The 20,550-nt window shown below is 41.3% G+C and overlaps 1 protein-coding gene across 2 annotated transcripts in view; it reads left to right on the forward strand.

The window, feature by feature from the left end:
* The first annotated feature begins 2,692 nt into the window (after positions 1-2,692).
* The window catches only part of lamb1a (laminin, beta 1a), a 21,282-nt gene continuing 3,424 nt past the window's right edge, over positions 2,693-20,550 (forward strand). The window contains exons 1-27 of one of the 2 annotated variants that reach the window (XR_008694965.1): positions 2,693-2,916; positions 3,411-3,616; positions 4,816-4,954; positions 5,288-5,361; positions 5,440-5,628; positions 5,924-5,987; positions 6,068-6,270; positions 6,494-6,614; positions 6,823-7,011; positions 8,159-8,335; positions 8,532-8,644; positions 8,964-9,043; positions 9,636-9,771; positions 9,865-10,023; positions 10,514-10,641; positions 11,062-11,182; positions 11,357-11,558; positions 11,850-11,993; positions 12,108-12,339; positions 12,412-12,572; positions 13,049-13,273; positions 13,460-13,677; positions 13,811-13,907; positions 17,268-17,637; positions 17,734-17,918; positions 18,172-18,413; positions 19,793-20,002. Coding sequence is in view for 1 of the 2 variants with exons in the window: in XM_029153984.3 (XP_029009817.1) it covers positions 2,892-2,916; positions 3,411-3,616; positions 4,816-4,954; positions 5,288-5,361; positions 5,440-5,628; positions 5,924-5,987; positions 6,068-6,270; positions 6,494-6,614; positions 6,823-7,011; positions 8,159-8,335; positions 8,532-8,644; positions 8,964-9,043; positions 9,636-9,771; positions 9,865-10,023; positions 10,514-10,641; positions 11,062-11,182; positions 11,357-11,558; positions 11,850-11,993; positions 12,108-12,339; positions 12,412-12,572; positions 13,049-13,273; positions 13,460-13,677; positions 13,811-13,907; positions 17,268-17,637; positions 17,734-17,918; positions 18,172-18,413; positions 19,793-20,002 (4,410 nt within the window). In the remaining variant the exon portion in view is untranslated. The remainder of the gene's footprint in view (positions 2,917-3,410; positions 3,617-4,815; positions 4,955-5,287; positions 5,362-5,439; positions 5,629-5,923; positions 5,988-6,067; positions 6,271-6,493; positions 6,615-6,822; positions 7,012-8,158; positions 8,336-8,531; positions 8,645-8,963; positions 9,044-9,635; positions 9,772-9,864; positions 10,024-10,513; positions 10,642-11,061; positions 11,183-11,356; positions 11,559-11,849; positions 11,994-12,107; positions 12,340-12,411; positions 12,573-13,048; positions 13,274-13,459; positions 13,678-13,810; positions 13,908-17,267; positions 17,638-17,733; positions 17,919-18,171; positions 18,414-19,792; positions 20,003-20,550) is intronic. The other variant, XM_029153984.3, reaches the window with a different exon arrangement.

Genomic DNA, 20,550 nt, shown 5'->3' on the forward strand with positions numbered 1-20,550 from the left:
TCAGCCCAGCCCTTTCAAGCCATTGGTAGGATTTGTTGAGATCAGCCACTTCAGTTATGTTCCGGTGGTACATCCCGTGCAAGGGCTTGTCCTCCCATGATGGTCCCTCTTCCAGCATCTCATCCTCTGTTCTCCACTGCCTGAGACATTCACTCAGCACGTCATCTGTCGGGGCCTTATCCTTGATGTACTTATAGATCTTGGATGTTTCATCCTGGATAGTGGCTCTCACGCTCACTAGTCCTCGGCCTCCTTCCTTGCGGCTAGCGTACAGTCTCAGGGTGCTGGATTTGGGGTGGAACCCTCCATGCATGGTGAGGAGCTTTCGTGTCTTAACATCTGTGGTCTGTATCTCTTCCTTTGGCCACCTTAATCTTCCCGCAGGGTATCTGATCACTGGCAGAGCGTAGCTGTTTATTGCCCGGGATTTGTTCTTGCCATTGAGCTGGCTTCTTAGGACTTGCCTTACTCGTTGGAGGTATTTGGCTGTTGCCGCATTCCTTGTTGCCTGTTCAAGGTTGCCGTTTGCCTGTGGTATTCCAAGGTACTTGTAATTGTCCTCAATGTCTGCTATTGTTCCTTCTGGGAGTGAGACCCCTTCTGTGTGGATTACCTTGCCTCTCTTTGTCACCATCCTCCCACATTTCTCGAGCCCGAATGACATCCCGATGTCCGAGCTGTAGATCCTGGTGGTGTGGATCAGTGAGTCAATGTCTCGCTCACTCTTGGCGTACAGCTTGATGTCATCCATGTAGAGGAGGTGACTTATGGTGGCCCCGTTCCGGAGTCGGTATCCATAGCCAGTCTTGTTTATTATTTGGCTGAGGGGGTTCAGACCTATGCAGAACAGCAGTGGGGACAGTGCATCTCCTTGGTATATGCCACATTTGATGGATACTTGGGCAAGTGGCTTCCCATTGGCTTCAAGGGTGGTTTTCCACAGCCTCATCGAGTTTGCAATGAAGGCCCTTAGAGTTCTGTTGATGTTGTACAGCTCCAAGCATTCAGTGATCCATGTGTGTGGCATTGAGTCATAGGCTTTCTTGTAGTCGATCCAGGCTATATATATATATATATATATATATATATATATATATATATATATATATATATATATATATATAGTTTCACATCTCATTTAATTAATCCATCGATTGTCTGCTATTAATAAAATACATACAGGTTTTGAATATAAACTTTCTGAGATCCAATTGATTTATTTGGAAGAATCTCCTCAGCTCAATTGTCCACGTTTTATAATGTTTATGCATCTTGCTGTTTTTTTGTAGTTGGTTTGGCAACTGAATTTCCCCACTGCGGGATGAATAAAGTTTATCTGATCTTCTGTTTGGCTGGCTGCAGAGTGTTTTTCTAATTGATCCACTCAGGTTAAAAGAGTGTAAAAAAAAAAGAACAAAAACAAATTCCACAGTGGGAAACAAAGTCTTTATTGTGAAGTATCATCTGTTTCGTTGTGTTGCTCTGGTTTGATGCACCAAGCCTTCTACTGAGGAATGTTGTGTGAAACATATGTGTCACACACATGGGATTTATTTTATTTTCTCCCAGTGGATCAGGAAGTTGGATTACTCCCACAAATCACAGTCTCTGGAAAGCAAATTTTATTTTCAGGACAGACTGAATCGAGATTAAAACCATCTGGACAAACAGCTGCAGATAAAAGGCCAGCGTTTGTTCCCATCACTTCTTAATGTTTGTCCTCACTCTGACAAATAACACTGTGATCTGCTGAGAACTTTTTTCCGCAGGCCCCCACACGTCCACAGCCCACACACTGAGTCTTTTAGATGTTCAGGTGGGGGGGTCGGTATCTCCAACACCCTCAATAGGACACACACACACACACACACACACACACACACACACACACACACACACACACACACACACACACACACACACACACACACACACATCCTCTGTTGTTGCAGGTGAGGTTTAGCTGTGGGGGCTGGGGGTCTTAGGAATGTCTTTGTTTGTGAACCCTGGGGGGAGGGGGGTCAGCTGAACAGGCGAAACATTTTAAATGTTTGCACAAAAAACACTATTAATGTCAAACAAATAAAAGTAGTAACCAGCCAATCAATAACGATCTGCTGCTCATTCCTGCTCAGCTTTAAGTAAGAGGATTGTGTTAATATCCTTTACATTGTGTTGAAAAAGGAAACCCTGTGGACCCAAAAGAAGCAACCCACTTACACAGAGTAACATTTAAGATAGCATTTAAATCTTTTAGTTCCGTTAACCACTGAACTGTGGAGATCTGTTTACATGGGGTTAACTTGAGGAAGATGAAAGAGACAAAGACAAAAAAGCAAGAAAAAAAAAGCAAGTCAGACAGTTCTCCTTTCAAAATAAAGGCACCAGCCTAAAGGTGCATTTTTTTTTTGTTTTACTTTTAAATAATATTGTATTTACATTTTTACATTTACAAATGTTTAATACTTTCTAATTGGCAGTAAAAATGAAATGGAAATTTGTTAGTTTGTATTTTTGTGGGACACAAAGTCAAAAAACATTTCTTGACAGGCTAAAAAATAATAGACATGATTGCCAGACGAACACGTTAATAAATGAAATTTGACGTTTTAGTCGACATTTAAAAGTTACACAAAAGTACGTAAAGGTTTTTTGTTATTTCCGTTGAAATAACGGAAGTTCGCCCAAGTATGAGAAACCGTTTTATTTCGAAAGTACGGGCGGATGGTTCGTGTTGAGGTGAGGTCGCCGGTGAGCGACCAGGTCTGACGGTGTGGGATCTTAAACGTTCCGCTAGTCTGCGAGCTCAGACGGCCTGCGAGGTTCCTAGTATTCAGTTCGGATCTGCTTGGATTGCCAGTTGTTGGAGGACTGTGAACCGGATCAGCAGCATGTTGCAGCTCGCGGTTCTGTTCGGTGAGTCTAAGATCACGTTTGTTTGTTTCAATCAAGTTTAACTAAACCAGGTGGATCTAATCAGAACTTACCAGTCTGGGTCAAAGCGCAAATTTGCAAGCTTTGTGTGAACGCGACTTTTTGCAGATTGAATTCAGGTTTTAAGGCATCTGGACAAAAATGGAACAAACCGTTCTGGACCTGTTAGATTTAACTCCAAATTCGACTCGGAGTCAAAGTGATTATTGAAATATTTTTATAAAGTGTAGTTTGTAGCTTGGTCTAAAATGCAGCATAAAACAGTTATCGGTTTTTAAGCTCGTCCATCGCAACTTTTATCTCGTCTCTGAGCAAATGTTAAAACTAGTCGATTATTGCCTACTGTATGTGATGATGAGTTCAATTCAAGCATCAACCACTTTTCAATTAAAACTGTGGGTGGGACAAACTTGTCCTTTTTGATTTCTGAATAAAAACATTAGTTTCAATCTTTACAATAAAGCCCCCGTTTTCAGCCCTACAGGTGTTTAGCTATGCTCAGGACTCTTTGGATGGGCCCACGAACCACCTCAGTCTCCCTGAGCTCAATGACGTCTGCACTGAGGGCAGCTGTTACCCTGCAACAGGAGATCTTCTAATTGGCCGTGCCCATCAGCTGTCATCCACCTCCACCTGTGGTCAGAAATGGCCAGAACCCTTCTGCATAGTCAGTCACCTGCAGGTAAATGCCAATGAATGACAATAGAAAAATGTAAAACACGTAACCTTCAGGCGTATGCTGAAATTATTTCATGCAGACCAAGATATTGGTCCCAGTACCTGTAGCAGCATCTATTCCTTATAAGAACACGGTCCAGATGTTCCTCAGCATACTTCATTCAGCATTTAGTCTGGACAAGCTCAGTTCTGAAGCTGGTTCTTTTCAGAGCAATCAATTTGTTCTGTGTGTAAACAGTAGGGTTGGGCGATACTGCAACGATACTGGAGTTGATCCGATACCAAGTAAATACTGGACCAGTATTGCCAAGATCGATACTGATACTTTTTGACAATTAATGCATTATTAAATATAAATACATTTTCATGACTTTCAGGTGTTTTTGTTTTAAATTGACAAGGTTTAACAGTTAAAATAAATATATAATATACATTGGTGGTGTTGCCACTGTATTTAACGGCCTTTTTGTAGTTTGTACAGGTTGCCGTTGTTTCATTTTCGGCTTGAAAATATAACCACACCCTGCTACTTTTTCCTGCTTCCATCCTTCTTCTTCGTCTGTGTCCTCCTGCTTGTTTCCTTGCTGGCCTGAGACGCTGAGTCACGTGAGATCTCAAAGCAAGAGGTGGGGGGCTGGTGTGTGTCTGCTTTGCTCTGGCATGCAGACGCAGGCATGCCGCTTACACACAGGCACTTAAAGATGCAAACAGACAAGATAGTTAGGTCCCATCTTTGAAAACAACAGCAGCAGTGCGGAGGAGTAAAAATTTAACCAAAGAATTTATATTTTTGTCGGGGTTTCGATCGATATCAATACTAGCTTTGGTATCGACATTATCGATTTTTAGGATTGATCCACCCACACCTAGTAGACAGTGCAGATGTGTGGTCACTTAATAGAAATTAAATGAAGTAGCCTCAATCAGAGCAGGACATGACACACTCCGTTTTGGTTTTCTGTAATGTTTTTGCAGTTATTAAGGAAAGAATCACGTGTTTTTAAAAACTACTCAATCCAGAACTGCATTATCAAGAATTAAATGAAATGAACTGTGAGAACTGTGAGACTGAGCACAGTAAAAAAACTTTTACTTTTAAACAGGAAGTGACAGTTTTTGGCAGCAGAAAAGAATCTGAAGAATTTAGACCCCATTAACCCTTTCCACCTATTCCTGTGTCTCTCCCCTCTCTCAATAAACCAGGAGGAGAAGAAATGTTTTGTGTGTGACTCTGTGGCTCCATACAACGAACTGGCCAATCAGACGAGCAGCCATCGTATTGAAAACGTGGTCACCACCTTCGCTCCTAATAGACTAAAGACATGGTGGCAGTCTGAAAATGGTGAGACATGGTGTGAAAGGTTCAGATGAAAAGAACGATTTTGTGTTGATGTAGTTAAAGATGTAGGAATTACGTGATTACGTTTCGTTGTGACTTAGTTTTTTGGCAATGAACCTAAGTGGCCTCCCAAAGAAGAAGTTTTTTTCTTGACAGCCCAGGTAGAGCTCAGGTGGCCCTAATGGCACACATCAAAGTCAGGTGGAACAACCAGGATTATGTACCCTGCTGGTTGTTGAGTAATTGCTATTTTCTTTCTCTGTACAGTAGGTTTAACACATTCACAAGGATCTACAGATTTACTATGGCTAAAACTTTCTTTTGGGGCAATTCCAGGTCTGGAGAATGTCACTGTTGAGCTCAACCTGGAGGCTGAGTTCCACTTCACACATCTCATAATGACCTTTAAGGTGAGTTACCTGCTTACCTGTGTGTTGATGCTCTGAGGCGTGAGCAGATTGTTGACACAAGGTTTTTTCCTTCCTCAGACTTTTCGTCCTGCTGCCATGGTGATCGAGCGATCGGCTGACTTTGGGAAAACATGGCAGGTTTATCGGTACTTTGCGTACGACTGCGAAACGTCTTTTCCCCTTGTCTCTCAGGGTCCAATGCAGAAGGTTGATGATGTTATTTGTGACTCGCGTTACTCCGACATCGAGCCGTCCACAGAGGGAGAGGTACTGTGGCAACTGGTTCTTCCTGCAGCACTCTGACTTACTGCTGTTTAGCTAGGTGTGTGTGTGTGTGTGTGTGTGTGTGTGTGTGTGTGTGTGTGTGTGTGTGTGTGTGTGTGTGTGTGTGTGTGTGTGTGTGTGTGTGTGTGTGTGTGTGTGTGTGTGTGTGTGTGTGTGTGTGTGTGTGTTCACTGAACACATCCTTCCTTTATCCATCACCAACATGAAACTCTACTTGACTATCACTGTGATGTCATCAGTATGTAAGCTGTTTTTACAATTCTATTTCTTGCTTTAGGTGATTTTCAGAGTTCTGGATCCAGCGTTCAGGATTGAAGACCCTTACAGCCCCAGAATTCAAAGTATGTTTTTAACTGTACATTTTGTTTGGCCCATTCCTGTTTAACGTCTTTCATTCTTTATCAATTCTTTTCATGGACAGATTTGCTGAAGATCACCAACCTGCGGATTAAGTTCACTAAACTGCATACACTTGGTGACAACCTTCTTGACTCTCGTGTCGAGATCAAAGAGAAGTACTACTATTCCATCTATGACATGGTGGTCCGTGGAAACTGCTTCTGCTATGGACATGCCTCAGAGTGTGCCCCTGTCCAGGGAACTGGCCAGACCATGGAGGGCATGGTAAGTCCTGAAGGGGTAGATTGGTATATCAAATCACCAGGTTTTTGCTCGTTTGGTTTGTCATCAGCTTTTCAGAAGTTTTCACAACGTTGATTTGGGTCACTACATGTCTAATGAAATTCACTTCAGTTACTTTTTTAGCTCCAGTTCCGTACACGTCTGTATTAGACCTTACACAAGTCAGAGATGCAGCTGTATAAGGAACTCAATGTTGTGTCCTTAGGTCCATGGTCATTGCATGTGTAACCATAACACCAAGGGTCTGAACTGTGAGCAGTGTCAGGATTTCCACCATGACCTTCCTTGGAGACCTGCTGAAGGACGAAACACCAATGCCTGCAAGAGTATGGTCACACTGGTCTGAGCTGGTCTAGTTGTGTAGAGGTGTCTATAGTAAAATACAAATCCAGGCAGGATGAACTTGTCTTATTTGTAAATTTTTGATCAGTAGTTATTTTGAGCTGCTACAGCTGCAAAAACCTGAAGAATTTTACTTCACTACTTTAATTCTTTGTTTGATCATATTCTCGAATTCTTCTGTGGTGTCTGCAGAGTGTAACTGTAACCATCACTCGGACTCGTGTCACTTTGACATGGCCTTGTTTGTGGCCTCCGGAAATGTCAGTGGAGGAGTTTGTGAGAGCTGCCTACACAACACTGGCGGAAACAACTGTGAGCAGTGTAAACCATTTTTTTATCAGCATCCAGAGAAAGACATCAGGGACCCCAACATCTGCCAACGTGAGTCTTCAACTGAGATCTCTTTGTCCAAACTAATTAGATCTGTCCGGTTCATTTCATTTTAATTGGTACTGGTTTTATAAAATACAAATCTGAATCTTATAGAAAACCCAGCAAATTCCAGGACTAAGAAACTGAGGAAACAAAACCAAACTCCAGGAGAACCACGCTTGGATGGGCAGCCATCTGCCTCCATCATCTGCCTTATATAGTGATTAAAAAAATGCATCTACTCTAAATCAGACACTAAAGAGAGATGTTTTTTCTGAAAATGGTACAGTTAGTTTGATGTGAACCTAGAGTTCTGTCAGTAGGAAGGCAGAAACCATGAAGAGACTTAAGTAAAGTAATAGTATGTTAATATGTTGGTGTATTCATTGGGAGGAAAAGTTAAGCAGCACAGTAATTAACTAGAAACATACAGTTTCTAAACTATTTAAATCATCTTTTTAACTCATTAATCTTCACCTAGGTCATATTAATTACTTTGTACTAGACTCTCACTGCAGCAGTAGTGGTCTTGCTCTTGGTTGTTTCGACAGAAAATATGTAGATTTGTTGGAAAATGGCCTGATGAGGGTTTTATGGTTGTTCCTTTGGTTCACCTCACACTGATTGCTACAATCTTTAATTTAAAACTCAACTCAGTCAATTTGAGAATGCTTTGTTCTCAGAGCGCTCGACTACTTGTGGTTTCCATAGTCTTTAAATGTAGAATGGGAGACAGAGCTGTTTGCTACCAAGCTCCTCCTGTGAAACCAGCCCCCTGTTCAGGTTTGAGAAGCTGACACACTGGTCCCTGGTCCAACCATCTTACCTGTGTCCATCCTCTGGTCCAACCATCCTGCCTGCTTTTTTGTGTAAAGTTTACTTGTGTTTATTTAAATTACATGATTTATATATTTTTTTTGTACAGTCAATACTGCTGTCTGTCCTATTTCATTCTAGTTTGTCTGATGTCTTCTATGTTTCCCTGCTGCTGAAAACAAAAGAATTTTCAGATTGTGGGATTAATAAAGTCTTATCTCTTTCTTTGTCTATCCCATCACCCCAACCGGTCAAGGCAAATCTAACCTTGTAAAGTGCCTTGCGATAACGTTGTGATTTGGCGCTATATAAATAAAATTAAATTGAATTTCCAATGCAGCCTGTAACTGTGATCCACTGGGTTCCCTGAATGGAGGAATCTGTGATGGGACAACCAACATCCAACTCGGTCTAATTGCTGGACAGTGTCGCTGCAAAATCAATGTAGAGGGGGAACGCTGTGAGCGCTGCAAGCCAGCACATTATGGACTAAGTGATGAGCCGGAAGGATGCAAAGGTACAAAATGCTACACAACATCCACAACACCTGCAGCAAAACATTGCATGTCTAAGCAGAAGATGCAAAACTTCTACAAAGGGGGAAAGTGTTTTAAGTGAGAGTTCCACTTTTTGTGTGTGTGTGTGAAATTTATAACTCTGTTCCTGTGTTTTGTTTTTTTTTTTGTTTGTTTCTTTTTCCTGGGTTGTTGCAGCATGTAGCTGCAGCCCCGTTGGTACCCTTCCTGGAGGAAATCCCTGTGACAGTGAAACAGGAAGTTGCTTTTGTAAACGTTTGGCGACAGGTCGAGACTGTGACCAGTGCATGGTATGTTTAACGTTTTAGACACAAATGTGTACAGCAGTAGATCAAGCACTTGTGAAGAGGGTATTAGTCTCTGGTCAGACTGGACCATACGATGTTGTACTGGTGTTAACAGCAGTTGATGGAGGTACAAACAGAGAAGTAGCAAGAGCGGCCAAGTCATAAACAGCAGAGGCTACTACGGCTTCCTGTGTGCAGTCGGTAATGCAGTGTTTGTGCAGTAATAACGGATTGCATCCCGCTTGGCGCTGTTTTAAATAAAACCAGGTAAATACAGTAACTGTGAATCCAAAAAGCCAAACCATTTTTTGGTGTGTTGCAGCCTGAACACTGGGGGCTCAGTAACGACATGGATGGCTGTCGGCCCTGTGATTGTGACCACGGAGGCGCCATCCACAACCGGTAGGTTCACATCCAGCTGAGACCTCAGCAAGGTTATAGGCTTTAAGTTTCTTTTTAAAAATAAAAGTAACTCCTAGAGAAGAAAATGAAATCCTGATTTCATGCTACATGCTGATTTAAAGAGATGTGTCCATTAAGCTGAATAGAGCTTTTCAGTCTTACTCTGCTGTCGCTGCAGAACTAGACCTGTGGGTCTATGCTGACCCTCCAGAAGCAGGGTTAGTTTTCCAGTGACTGAGAGAAAGACTCACTGTTTCTGTCTAGGAGTAATTTATAGGCCTGAGTTATAGATGCTGCTTCTCCTCCTTGACCTGAGCTTCTACAAACATTATAGTTGATGTGATTTGGTGGAGTCGACATGTTCAATCTAACATATGTGTCCTTCTGCAGCCAGGTTTACTGAGACTAAATCTAATGATCACTGATGAAGTCATTCACAGATGGATCAGATATTTAGTGGACCACATTTACATTTTTTTCTTTAACAGGGGACAGTTTTGTTTTATATTATAGTTTATATTTTACTGTTTGCAGTCTTTCATGTGTTTGTTGCTTTTTCTCTGAACGTCTTTCATTTTCTGTGGTTGTGCAGATGTGATCAGCTGAGTGGTCAGTGTGTCTGCAGAGATCACATGTTTGGTCGTCGTTGTGACCAGGTCGAATCTGGTTTCTACTTCATTGCTCTGGATCACTACACGTATGAGGCAGAAGATGCTAAGTTTGGACCAGTGAGTAAAGAGAACCTGAAAATGGTTTGACAGACTATAACTGGATGATTTGGTTTCTCCTTTCTACACATGGTTCACGACCATTTCTTTCAGGGAGTGACAGTAGTCCCACGTCCCCACCCTCAAGACCGTACTCCCACCTGGACTGGTATTGGCCTGGTCAATGTGCCAGAGGGGGCCTTCCTGGAGTTCTCTGTGGATAATCTCCCTTATTCTATGGAGTATGATATCCTCATCCGCTATGAGCCTCAGGTACTGTAGTCTACATAGATGTAACATTGTTACGAAAGAAAATAATTAGGAAAATATATATTTCATTCATTTAAGTGACAAAAAGTGGCCATGATGCAGCCAAATGGTATATATGTATTGGAAACTAAATGAGCCGAATTTTAAACCATTTGCATAACTAATAATTATTAGCCAGAAGAGAAACCATGAATTATAAACTGACATGTAAAAAAAATATTCAATCGATCTCTTTGACGTAATGTGATTGATTGGAGAGTCATGTTCATCTGATGCAGTACTAGAGGGGCTTCCATGGTCCTCATTACATCAAAACATTAAACTTTTGTCTATTGGTCACAGCAGAAGAATAAAGTTTCTAAACAAAAGGAATGTTGAAAATTATTCAATACAGGGGTCTAATGGTAATTATAACTATGATGGTTGGTTCAACCGACGTATAATATCCTCAACAGAAGAAGAGAATAATTTAGTCTGTTTGGTCATCTTGCAGCTCCCTGACCAATGGGAGGAGGTTCTGATGACTGTGATGAGATCTGGACCAATCAGAGCAGACAGCCGTTGTGTTAACACGGTACCTGACGATGACAACCAAATGATTTCACTTCACCCAGGCTCAAGGTAACTCTGTCAAAAGTTCATATTTGGCTAGTTTTAATTTACACACTGATCATGTCAACATCGTGTTTTTGTGTGTGTGTGTTTGTGTGTGGTTTGATGATGCTCTCTTCCTGCCCAACACAATGAATGTCACTGCCAACTCCATTAATAGAAAAACCCGTGATGTTAACAACAGAATCTACAGCTCTGTCTACCAAGCTGTGCAGTGTTCCCTCTTACTGGAATACCAAGACTTCATGTAATGGAATGGCTGTCATGGCAACAGCTAGCTGCTAACATCCAAGCTTTAGCCACTGAAACCCTAAGTTTAACTGTAATTACTTTAAAATATCAATTCTCTGACAATATCATTTCTGTAAATTAATGTAAATGACTAGACGTAAATAAGAAATTACAACTGAGTGGACTCTGTCTCCCCAGGTATGTGGTACTTCCCAGGCCAGTTTGTTTTGAATTGGGTCTGAACTACACCGTGCGGTTGAGTCTGCCTCTGTACTCAGCCCTCAGTGATGTCCAATCTCCATACACGCTGATTGACTCGGTGAGGAAACAGTGAAAATGAAATATGATAACCTTAAATGCTTTATGTCAGCAGAGATTTTTCAACATTACTCTGAGGCTGGAGAGTGACGTTATTTATGTCTTTACAGTGTAGCTCTATGATTTTGTTAAGTAGAGTGATGTAATAATCTTGACACGTCTGTTTCCTCCTCAGATTGTCTTAATGCCTCACTGTAAGAACCTGGAGATCTTTACAGCCTCAGAAGGAGGAGACTCCAGCAGGAACAGCGGCTGGGAAGCGTTTCTGCGTTATCGTTGTCTGGAGAGCAGCCAGAGTGTTGTCAAGACACCAGTGACTGACATTTGCAGGAACTTCATCTTCAGCATCTCTGCCATGTTGCATCAGGGGGCTAAAGGTAAACCAGAACACAGGGATTAATAAGATCACATTGTAGAAATGGTATTTATATCTGCAGAGTAACTTCCCCCAGAAGATCTGGAGCCTGTCCTGAAACATAGGAGGGCCTCAGTGTGCTCCTCTTGGTCCCAGAGTCTGGGTAATGGCAGGGTTTCAGTAGCAAACTCTGCCATTAGTTAGTAAAAAAAATTAGTAGTCTTGTTCATTTAAAGAACAGATAGGACTGTTAGATAGGAATCTTTTAAATGTTGCTGCTGATCTTGTTCCGGTCTTGGACTTTATTTCTCAGAATGCCAGTGTGATCCTCAGGGCTCGCTCAGCACAGTTTGTGACCCCAGTGGTGGTCAGTGTCAGTGTCGCCCCAATGTGGTTGGCAGAAATTGTGACAGATGTGCTCCTGGTACGTTTCAATTTGGACCCACAGGCTGCAAAGGTTAGGACCCAACCTAATTATACATACATACATGCATTACGTAGAAATGAATACTAATTAGTGATTAGATGCAGGAGAAACCAACCATCTCCTTTTTATAAACTGTTTGTGCAGCATGTGACTGCGACCTTCAGGGTTCCAACAACCCATTCTGTGATCAGCTGAGTGGCCACTGTGTCTGTGTGTCTGGAGCATTTGGCCGTCAATGTGAACAATGTTTGCCGGGCCACTGGGGCTTCCCCACCTGTCGACCCTGTTCCTGCAATGGACATGCAGAAGAGTGTGACCCCCACAGCGGACGCTGCATTGCCTGCAGAGACCACAGCACAGGACATTCCTGTGAGAGGTAGAGTACTTGGTCTGAGTAACTTTGTTAGTAGGCCCAATTTGTTTTTTCACATCTTCAACTCGTGCTCAGGTGTTTGGAGGGATATTATGGTGACCCAGTCCTGGGGTCAGGCGATCACTGTCGACCGTGCAGGTGTCCTGATGGTCCTGGTAGTCTGCGGCAGTTTGCAGCAAGTTGTTACAATGACGCCTCTCACCAGGTCACGTGTGTCTGCAAGACAGGATACAAAGGTAGGAACTTAATTTTAATTGCAGTGTCAGAGGCAGAGTTTATGTGTTGTAAGTTTAGCCTCAGGTTCTCTGTAAATGAAACAAACACCTGCAAAGGCGAGAAGTGTGTGATTAAAAGAACAGCAGCTGTGTGATTTAGCTGAGGAGGTCTGTCATTAGAGCAGGAACCAGCTGCTGATGGAGTCTCCCATCAAAAACCTTATTTCATCTATCTATGTACTAACTAACTAACTAACTAACTAACTGCATTTCTCAGGCTAAAGTTCCAGAAAGACCAGTTTAGAATTAAGATTTTGTTTTTTTATTTTATATTTAAAATAAATATTTTTCAACTGTTTGAAATATTTGAAACCCACACTAGCAAACTATGACTTGAGCAAACGACAGCTTGAAACTGTAAGAGCAGTTTCACGTAGTAAATATTGATGTGCTAGGGTTGGCGTGTCTGCTGCAGTAACTTGTTGTTACCGGTCTAGGAGCTCGCTGTGACGAGTGCTCATCTGGTTACTATGGAAGCCCCAGGGAGGCTGGGGGGCAGTGCCAACCGTGTCAGTGCAACAACAACATTGATGTGCTGGACCCAGAGTCTTGTGATGCTCGATCAGGCGAGTGCCTGCGCTGCCTGTACCACAGCGAGGGCCTTACCTGCCAGAACTGCAAGCTGGGTTACTACGGCAATGCTCTGCTCCAGGACTGCAAGAGTGAGTAGTTTATTGGTCAGCCACCGGATGATCAGTGCAATGAAAACAATGAAATAGTTTTTATCAAAGGTGGGAAAACGATTTTAATTGGTTGAGTCAGTTGATAAATAAGTTTCAGGTTTTAAATAATTGAATGCCTTGGACATTTTTGATTTAAACACTAACTGAAGTTTGTTAACTGTCCAGAATGTGTGTGCAACCCTCTGGGCAGTGAGTCGTCCACCTGTCCAACATCTGGAGACTGTCACTGTAATCGCACCAATGGCCAGTGTCGCTGCCTCCCCAACGTGATTGGTCAACACTGCGACCACTGTGCACCTGACACCTGGAACATGGCGAGTGGTCACGGCTGTCAGACCTGTGACTGCAATCCTCAGCACTCCATTGGGACATCCTGCAGTGAGGTAATGAGCAATTATTTCAAAAATGTGTTTCAGTAAAGTAAAACCACTGACATGTAGTACTTTGTCACTGTGTGGTCGAACAGGAGTTTGTCCTGTCTCCAGTTTTTTAAATATGAATTTGTCATGTTTACAGATTAGTGGGCAGTGCTCCTGTAAGCCTGGCTTTGGAGGAAGAACATGCAGTGAGTGTAGAGCGATGTTTTGGGGAGACCCTGAGATTCAGTGCCATGGTATGTATGTCTTCTGAAGGTGATTTAACATGCAACAATGGCCTCGCAGTATTGCGTTGTATTAGAGTAAAGTTTCCTCATCTCTTTACATTATTCTTTTCATTACAACTTGTAAAGTCTCATCATCTCCTTACATTACAAGTTGTAATAAAATGAATAATGTAAGGAGATGATGAGATTTTATATTTTATTACAACTTGTAAAGTCTTGCTGTATTGGTTTGAATTTGACGCTGCAGGTTTACCCAATGAAGCAGTCGCTCACTGCTGTAAAACCATCTAGAACTGTCGTGTTTGATAGTGAAGCCTTTAAATTTTGTATTTCAATCTGACTGAGCTTTTATAAATCACATAGATGTAAATTTTTATTTCAGAAATGATAATTTCTTCAAATGATAAAATTCAAAATATATAACTTAAACCAGAGATTAAATGATGAATGCCAAAAGGAAGGAAAATGAACAAAATCCACAGTAGAAAGGTTCTAGAAAATGATTAAAAGGTGAAAAGCTAAATTATTCATAGTAATAGATAAGGTTCCATAAAATTAGTAAATTCCCAAAGTTTGAAAGTCCCAAAATTCCAAAAGTCCAGGCGGCCAGGTCACAAAAAATTCAATTAAATTATATTTATATAGCGCCAAATCACAACAAAGCTATTTCAAGGCACTTTACAAAGTAAGGTTTAAAACCTCACACAACTAAACCCAACAAATCCCACATACAGCAAGCATTTAATTTGACAGCAACAGTGGAGAGGAAAAACTCCCTCTCTAATGGGAGAGAGAGAGAGCTTTGTAGGTGAGTAGGAGAATTTTAAATTCTATCCTATCTCTCTTTCTAAGTCCTGTCAGAACTCTGGCTGCAGCATTTTGAATAAGCTGTAGGCTTTTTAAGGAGCTGTTAGGACATCCTATGAGTAAGGAGTTACAGTAGTCCAGCCTAGAGGTAACAAATACATGGATCAGTTTCTCTGCATCGCTCTGAGAGAGAATGCTTCTGATTTTAACTATATTTCTAAGATGGAAGTAGGCGGTTCTGGAGATTTGTTTAATGTATGATGTAAAAGAGAGATCCTGGTCAAACATGACACCAAGGTTCCTCACAGTAGAATCTGAAGCTAATGTTATGCCATCCAGGGTGGCTATCTGACTTAATAGTGTCTCTCTCAGATTTTTAGGCCCAACAATAAGAATCTCGGTTTTATCTGAGTTTAGTTGAAGGAAGTTTTGGGACATCCAGGATTTGATGTCTTTTAAACAACCCTGAATTTTGACTAGTTGATCTGTTTCATTTGGTTCCAAGGACATGTATAGCTGAGTATCATCTGCGTAAAAATGAAAATTAATAGAATGCTTTCTAATAATCTCACCTAGAGGAGACATGTATAAGCTAAACAGAATTGGACCCAGCACAGAACCCTGTGGAACTCCATAGCTAATCCTTGTGCGTGTGGAGAATTTATCATTAACATGAACAAACTGGAATCTGTTCAACAAATAGGATTTAAACCATCCCAATGCTGTTCCATTAATCCCGATTCTATGTTCTAGTGTCTGTAATAGAATGTGATAATCAATTGTATCAAATGCAGCACTAAGATCTAACAGGACAAGGACAGAAACTAGACCATTGTCCGAAGCTAATAGAAGATCATTAGTGACTCTAACCACAGCTGTTTCTGTGCTATGATGTTTTCTAAATCCTGACTGAAAATCTTCATACAGGTTATTCCCACTAAGGTGGTCAGATAATTGTTTAGCCACGATTTTTTCCAGAATCTTGGAAATAAAGGGTAAATTTGAAATGGGCCTACAGTTGGCTAGTTGTCCAGGGTCAAGGGTTGGTTTTTTCAATAGAGGTTTGACCACAGCCACCTTAAAAGCCTGTGGTACATAGCCTAGTTGTAAAGATTGGTTGATTTGATTTAATATGGATGAGCTGATTAAAGGTAGATCTTCTTTGAGTAACCTGGTTGGGATTGGATCTAAAAGACAAGTGGACGACTTGGAAGAGTTGATTATTGAGGTTAACTCCATATGAGTTATAGGGAAGAAGCTGTCTAGGTAAGACAGAGGATTTAATAAATTTAAAGTTGATGGATCTAGACAGTGCTTTCTGTCGTTTGAAGGAAGTCGCTGCTGAATGTTTTTTCTAATGATGATGATTTTATTGGTAAAGTCATTCATAAAGTAATTGCTGCTGAGATTTAAGAGGATAGTAGACTCAACACAGCTATGACTCTTTGTCAGCCTGGCTACAGTGCTGAAAAGAAACCTGGGGTTGTTTTTGTTTTCCTCAATTAGGGAGGAATAATGTGTTTTTCTAGCAGCACAAAGTGCTTTTTTATATTTCATTAGACTGTCCTTCCATGCAATGCAGTTTACATTTATTTTGTTAGAACGCCACTGTCTTTCTAGTTGTCTAGTCCTTTGCTTTAGACTGCGGATGTCTGAGTTATACCACGGAGCTAACCTCCTCTGATTCACTGTCTTCTTCTTCAGAGGAGCCACTGTGACCAAGTCCTGACCTTTTTAGGGTGTTTTTTACCATTATTTTGTTATATTTTTACTCAATCATAACCCCAAAATAAAGTGAAGACACTTTTTGCTCCGCCTTTTTCTCTCTGGGCGGTACAGCTCCCCACCCTAAACTTTACTTTTCCAAGGTCGAGTTACTCTAGGTCAAGTGTTTGCAGCAGGAATGCACTCCTCTGCTGTTTTATTTAGGTCAGTAAAACACTGTATTTTTAATATTGTTGGTAGTGCTTATTACATTTCTGTTGCATAACAGGGTCTCCTCATTACAAGTGAGTAACACAGTCACACAGTGAGTGCTATTATTCACATGTGACACAGTGGGTGCTGTTGTAGTACAGTAGGTGCTGTATTATTCTGTAACTTTATCTTCTTAAATCCCTGCAGTAATTACTTTTATAAATTTTCTGAATTATTACACAGCAGAACCTACATAAACCTGTGGAAACATACTTTGTTTGTGTAGCAGAACTGAAAGGGTTTGGTGGAGTATTGGGGCAATGGGGGAGAGGAAAAAGAGGATTTTAATAAATCCCTGTGTGCTGTGCTTCCTGTTGATGTGTGTTTGGCAAAAAGTAGGATGGGAGATGGTTGTACAGCATTTCAAAGGGCAACTGTATTTCCAAAACATTAAACGATTGCAAGGTTATTAGCTTAGTTACTGTTGCTTTCTGTGAAACTACAGCCATGAAGGGTTTAATGTGTTGTCCAGTAAAGACAGTGTTAAAGTGGAACCTTATGTTCTGAGCAGCTTCATTAAAATTCTGTTTAATGATGCGGCAGTGTCTCTAAACAGAGATCTGACAAAATATTTTCTCTCCCCAGCGTGTGACTGCGACCCTCGTGGCATTGTTCAGCTGCAGTGTAATAAAGTCAGCGGTCACTGTGTGTGTGTGGACGGCGTGTCAGGACCACGCTGCAACATCTGCACCCGTGGATTCTCTGGAAAGTTCCCAGACTGCCACCACTGTCACCAGTGCTTTGCTGAGTGGGATGATGTCATTGGTCAGCTGACCAACCGAACACACCGCCTTGTCAACAAGGTCAGTGCCATCAAAGCCGATGGAGTCAGTGGACCGTACAGGAAAACCATTGACAGCATGGAGAGAAGCATTGCAGACATCCAGGTCCTTTTGAGCCAGAATCCAGCTTCACAACCACTGACAGAGGTCCAGCACCTGCTCCATCAGGCCAGGTGAGGATTCATTCAATAAAACATTAGGAGTGTGATCATATATTTGAAAAAAGAATAAAGCAAATCCTCACCTGTGATTTTCTTTCTGTCCTACAGTGACTTGATGGGAGGCATAACCCACATGTTGAACCTCACAGAACAGACTCTTGTCCAGGTAGAAGACCAGGACTCTGCTGCAGAGAGAAAACTGGATTCTGTCATGTCAGACTCTCAGAAACTTGAGCAGACGGTTCGGGACCTGCTTGATCAGGTCGAGTTCATAAAGAACTCTGACATCAGAGGTACAGGAAGGCCTTGTTTACTTCCCTCTGGTTTCTGAAACACATGAAGTCCAACTTGGTGGTCAGCAAGTTTTCACGATAAAGCATTTGGCATTAGTGTGTATATATATATATATATTACATATTATATGTAATATATATTATGGTTCAATATCAGCTACGCTGCCAAAACTTTAGACCAAAATAAATGTCTTGAATTTTACAAAGTTGTTGATGTATGTATGATGTATGTCTATGGTCTGTCTGTTGCCAGGGGCTACGGACAGTGTGACAAAGTACTACCTACAGTCTCAGGCAGCAGAAGCCCGCGCTAACGCCTCCACAATGGATGCAAACGGGGAAGTTGAAAGCTCAGCTGCTCTACGGCAACTAATAGAAAACCAACTGAACCATAGCAGTGAAGCGTTCCTGAGCAGACACAGTGACCATGCTCAGAGACTGGATGACCTGGCAGCAGAGCTGCACAGTTTGGATCTATCACAGATAAGCCATAAGGTAGGAACCTCACATCTGAACTGGCAGTTTTGAGTCTTTATAAACCTTCAGGAACCACTGACTTCTGCTTCAGTTTTGAAAATGAGTCTGATACTGTAAGTACTGTAACTACTACATACAAATGTTAATAACTACTGGGCTATTTACAAAATATTCAGCAAGTGGTTCTTCCAAGTTAAATAGAAAATGCAACTTATTACGACTGCAGTTCAAAAAAAAAATTAAGTTCTTGATGACAAGTGTTTAGTAGTTTTCGCCAGTCTCTGCTCTTTAATTTTTTAATAGTCATTATTATTGTCATGTCCAGTTTATGAAGATGCAGCAGCTTCAACTTTCTACTTAAACTATGCTTTGAATATTGTCTCTGAACATTAACCATCTTTGGTGTCTATTTTAAGTCTTGTTTTCTAAAGGCAGTAATTCTACCATGTGCAAGTAAGAAGTGAAACGTTTGTAATATCATTGTTTTAGCTAGTTCAGTTTTTTGATGTTTCAGACATTTAAGACATTCATTGGCTTTTTTTTGTTTCACCCCAAAAAACTTTAAAAAATTCTGTCTGTCGCATGTTAATCAGAGCAAAAAAATGCAACACATACTCAGCATTCTCCAATCTGGGTATGAAATGAATAAAAAGAAACACAGTGGAAATAGAGCTGTTAAATGTGCAGCACCTTAAAAAATCAATTGCAAACGTGTAGAAATGTGTGTGTAGAATTCAGTTTCACTGACTGAGGGAATAACAAAACAGGAAAGAGGCTTTAAAGCATGTTTTCTTTGCGTTTTAGTTGAGCCACACAGCCCAACACCACATAAGAGACTCTGTTGACAATATTACTAAAACTTTGAACCTAAAGTCAAAGTAAAGTACACTTCCGTGTACAATTCTATGAGTTGTTTGGACCTTTCTTAATAAAGCCAGAGCTGCTTCATAAATGATCAGCATCATTGCTGTTTTCTGCATTTTTGTGAATGTAAACCTTAATTATTGTAGTGGTGATTTTCTTGCAAGTAATTTTGAATGTCACAGAGGAGCTGCAGGCTGGGTGATTACGCTGAAACTAAACAATCAAAGCAAACAGTAGTGTCCTGTCCAAAATGCTGTATGCTGGTAGTTTACTATTCCATGTAATCAAACGTAGTAGTTTTTTTGATTCCATGTAATCAAGCCAACAATTCGTGGTGGCTTCCTTTTGCGTGCGTCCGTGTTCCTTTTGCCGGTTTCTGTCTTTTTGTCTTTTCGTTTCTCCTTTTTGTGTTTTCTGTCTCTGGTAAAAACTGTTTGCCATCCCAGGCTCATCCTTGTCTCCTTAACCCATCCCTCTATGTAGTCTGTGAGGTGTCCCTGGCGGTGCCTGAGCAATGTTCCCATTTGTTACAGATCTGTGGCAGTCCATCTGCTGGTCAGGACTCATGCTCATCCTCTTCTTGTGGAGGCCTGGGCTGTTTAGGCCCTGACAGTCAGACCAGGTGTGGAGGTGAAGGATGTTATGGTGCAGTGACAATGGCTAACAGCATGTGGATTAAAGCTGGACAGTCAGAAATGAAAATCATTAGCGCCACAAAGGAAGTGGATAAGCTTTCTAAGATGGTGAGTCTCCTAGTATTTAGTAGTACAGGTACAGTTCTAGTGGTTCTGTGGCTTCCTTGTCCTAAGTATGTTCTTATGAGAACATACATTTTATAGGAGTAATAAAACAGACTGGACTCAAAACACTGTCTCCTCAAGAGTTCGAGTTTGCTGTGACCCTTCCCTTCCTGTCCTGGGCTCCACTTTGAACACTGCAGGATGTGGGTGAGAGAAGGGTCCTGACTAAACTGACATCCATCATGTACCAGGATTCTCACCCACTGGAGGACTCACTGTCTGCTCTAGAGAGCAGCTTCAGTAGCAGACTGATTGGCCCTCGCTATGCGAAGGAGAGACACATCCTTCCTCCTTCCTGCATCACACTCTACAATAGGCAATGTTACATACATAATATTTTTTACAGATTTACAGAAATGTATCATATTCATAATGTGTAATGTTCACCACCAACCTCAGTATCTGCATCTGTTAATTTCTGTTTATAGATACATATGTGTTTGTAAGATGCAACTTGCCCACTATGGGACTAAAGGCATTCTTATTGTTGT

Source organism: Betta splendens, chromosome 6 (assembly GCF_900634795.4).
Source record: "Betta splendens chromosome 6, fBetSpl5.4, whole genome shotgun sequence".
NCBI lineage: Eukaryota > Metazoa > Chordata > Actinopteri > Anabantiformes > Osphronemidae > Betta > Betta splendens.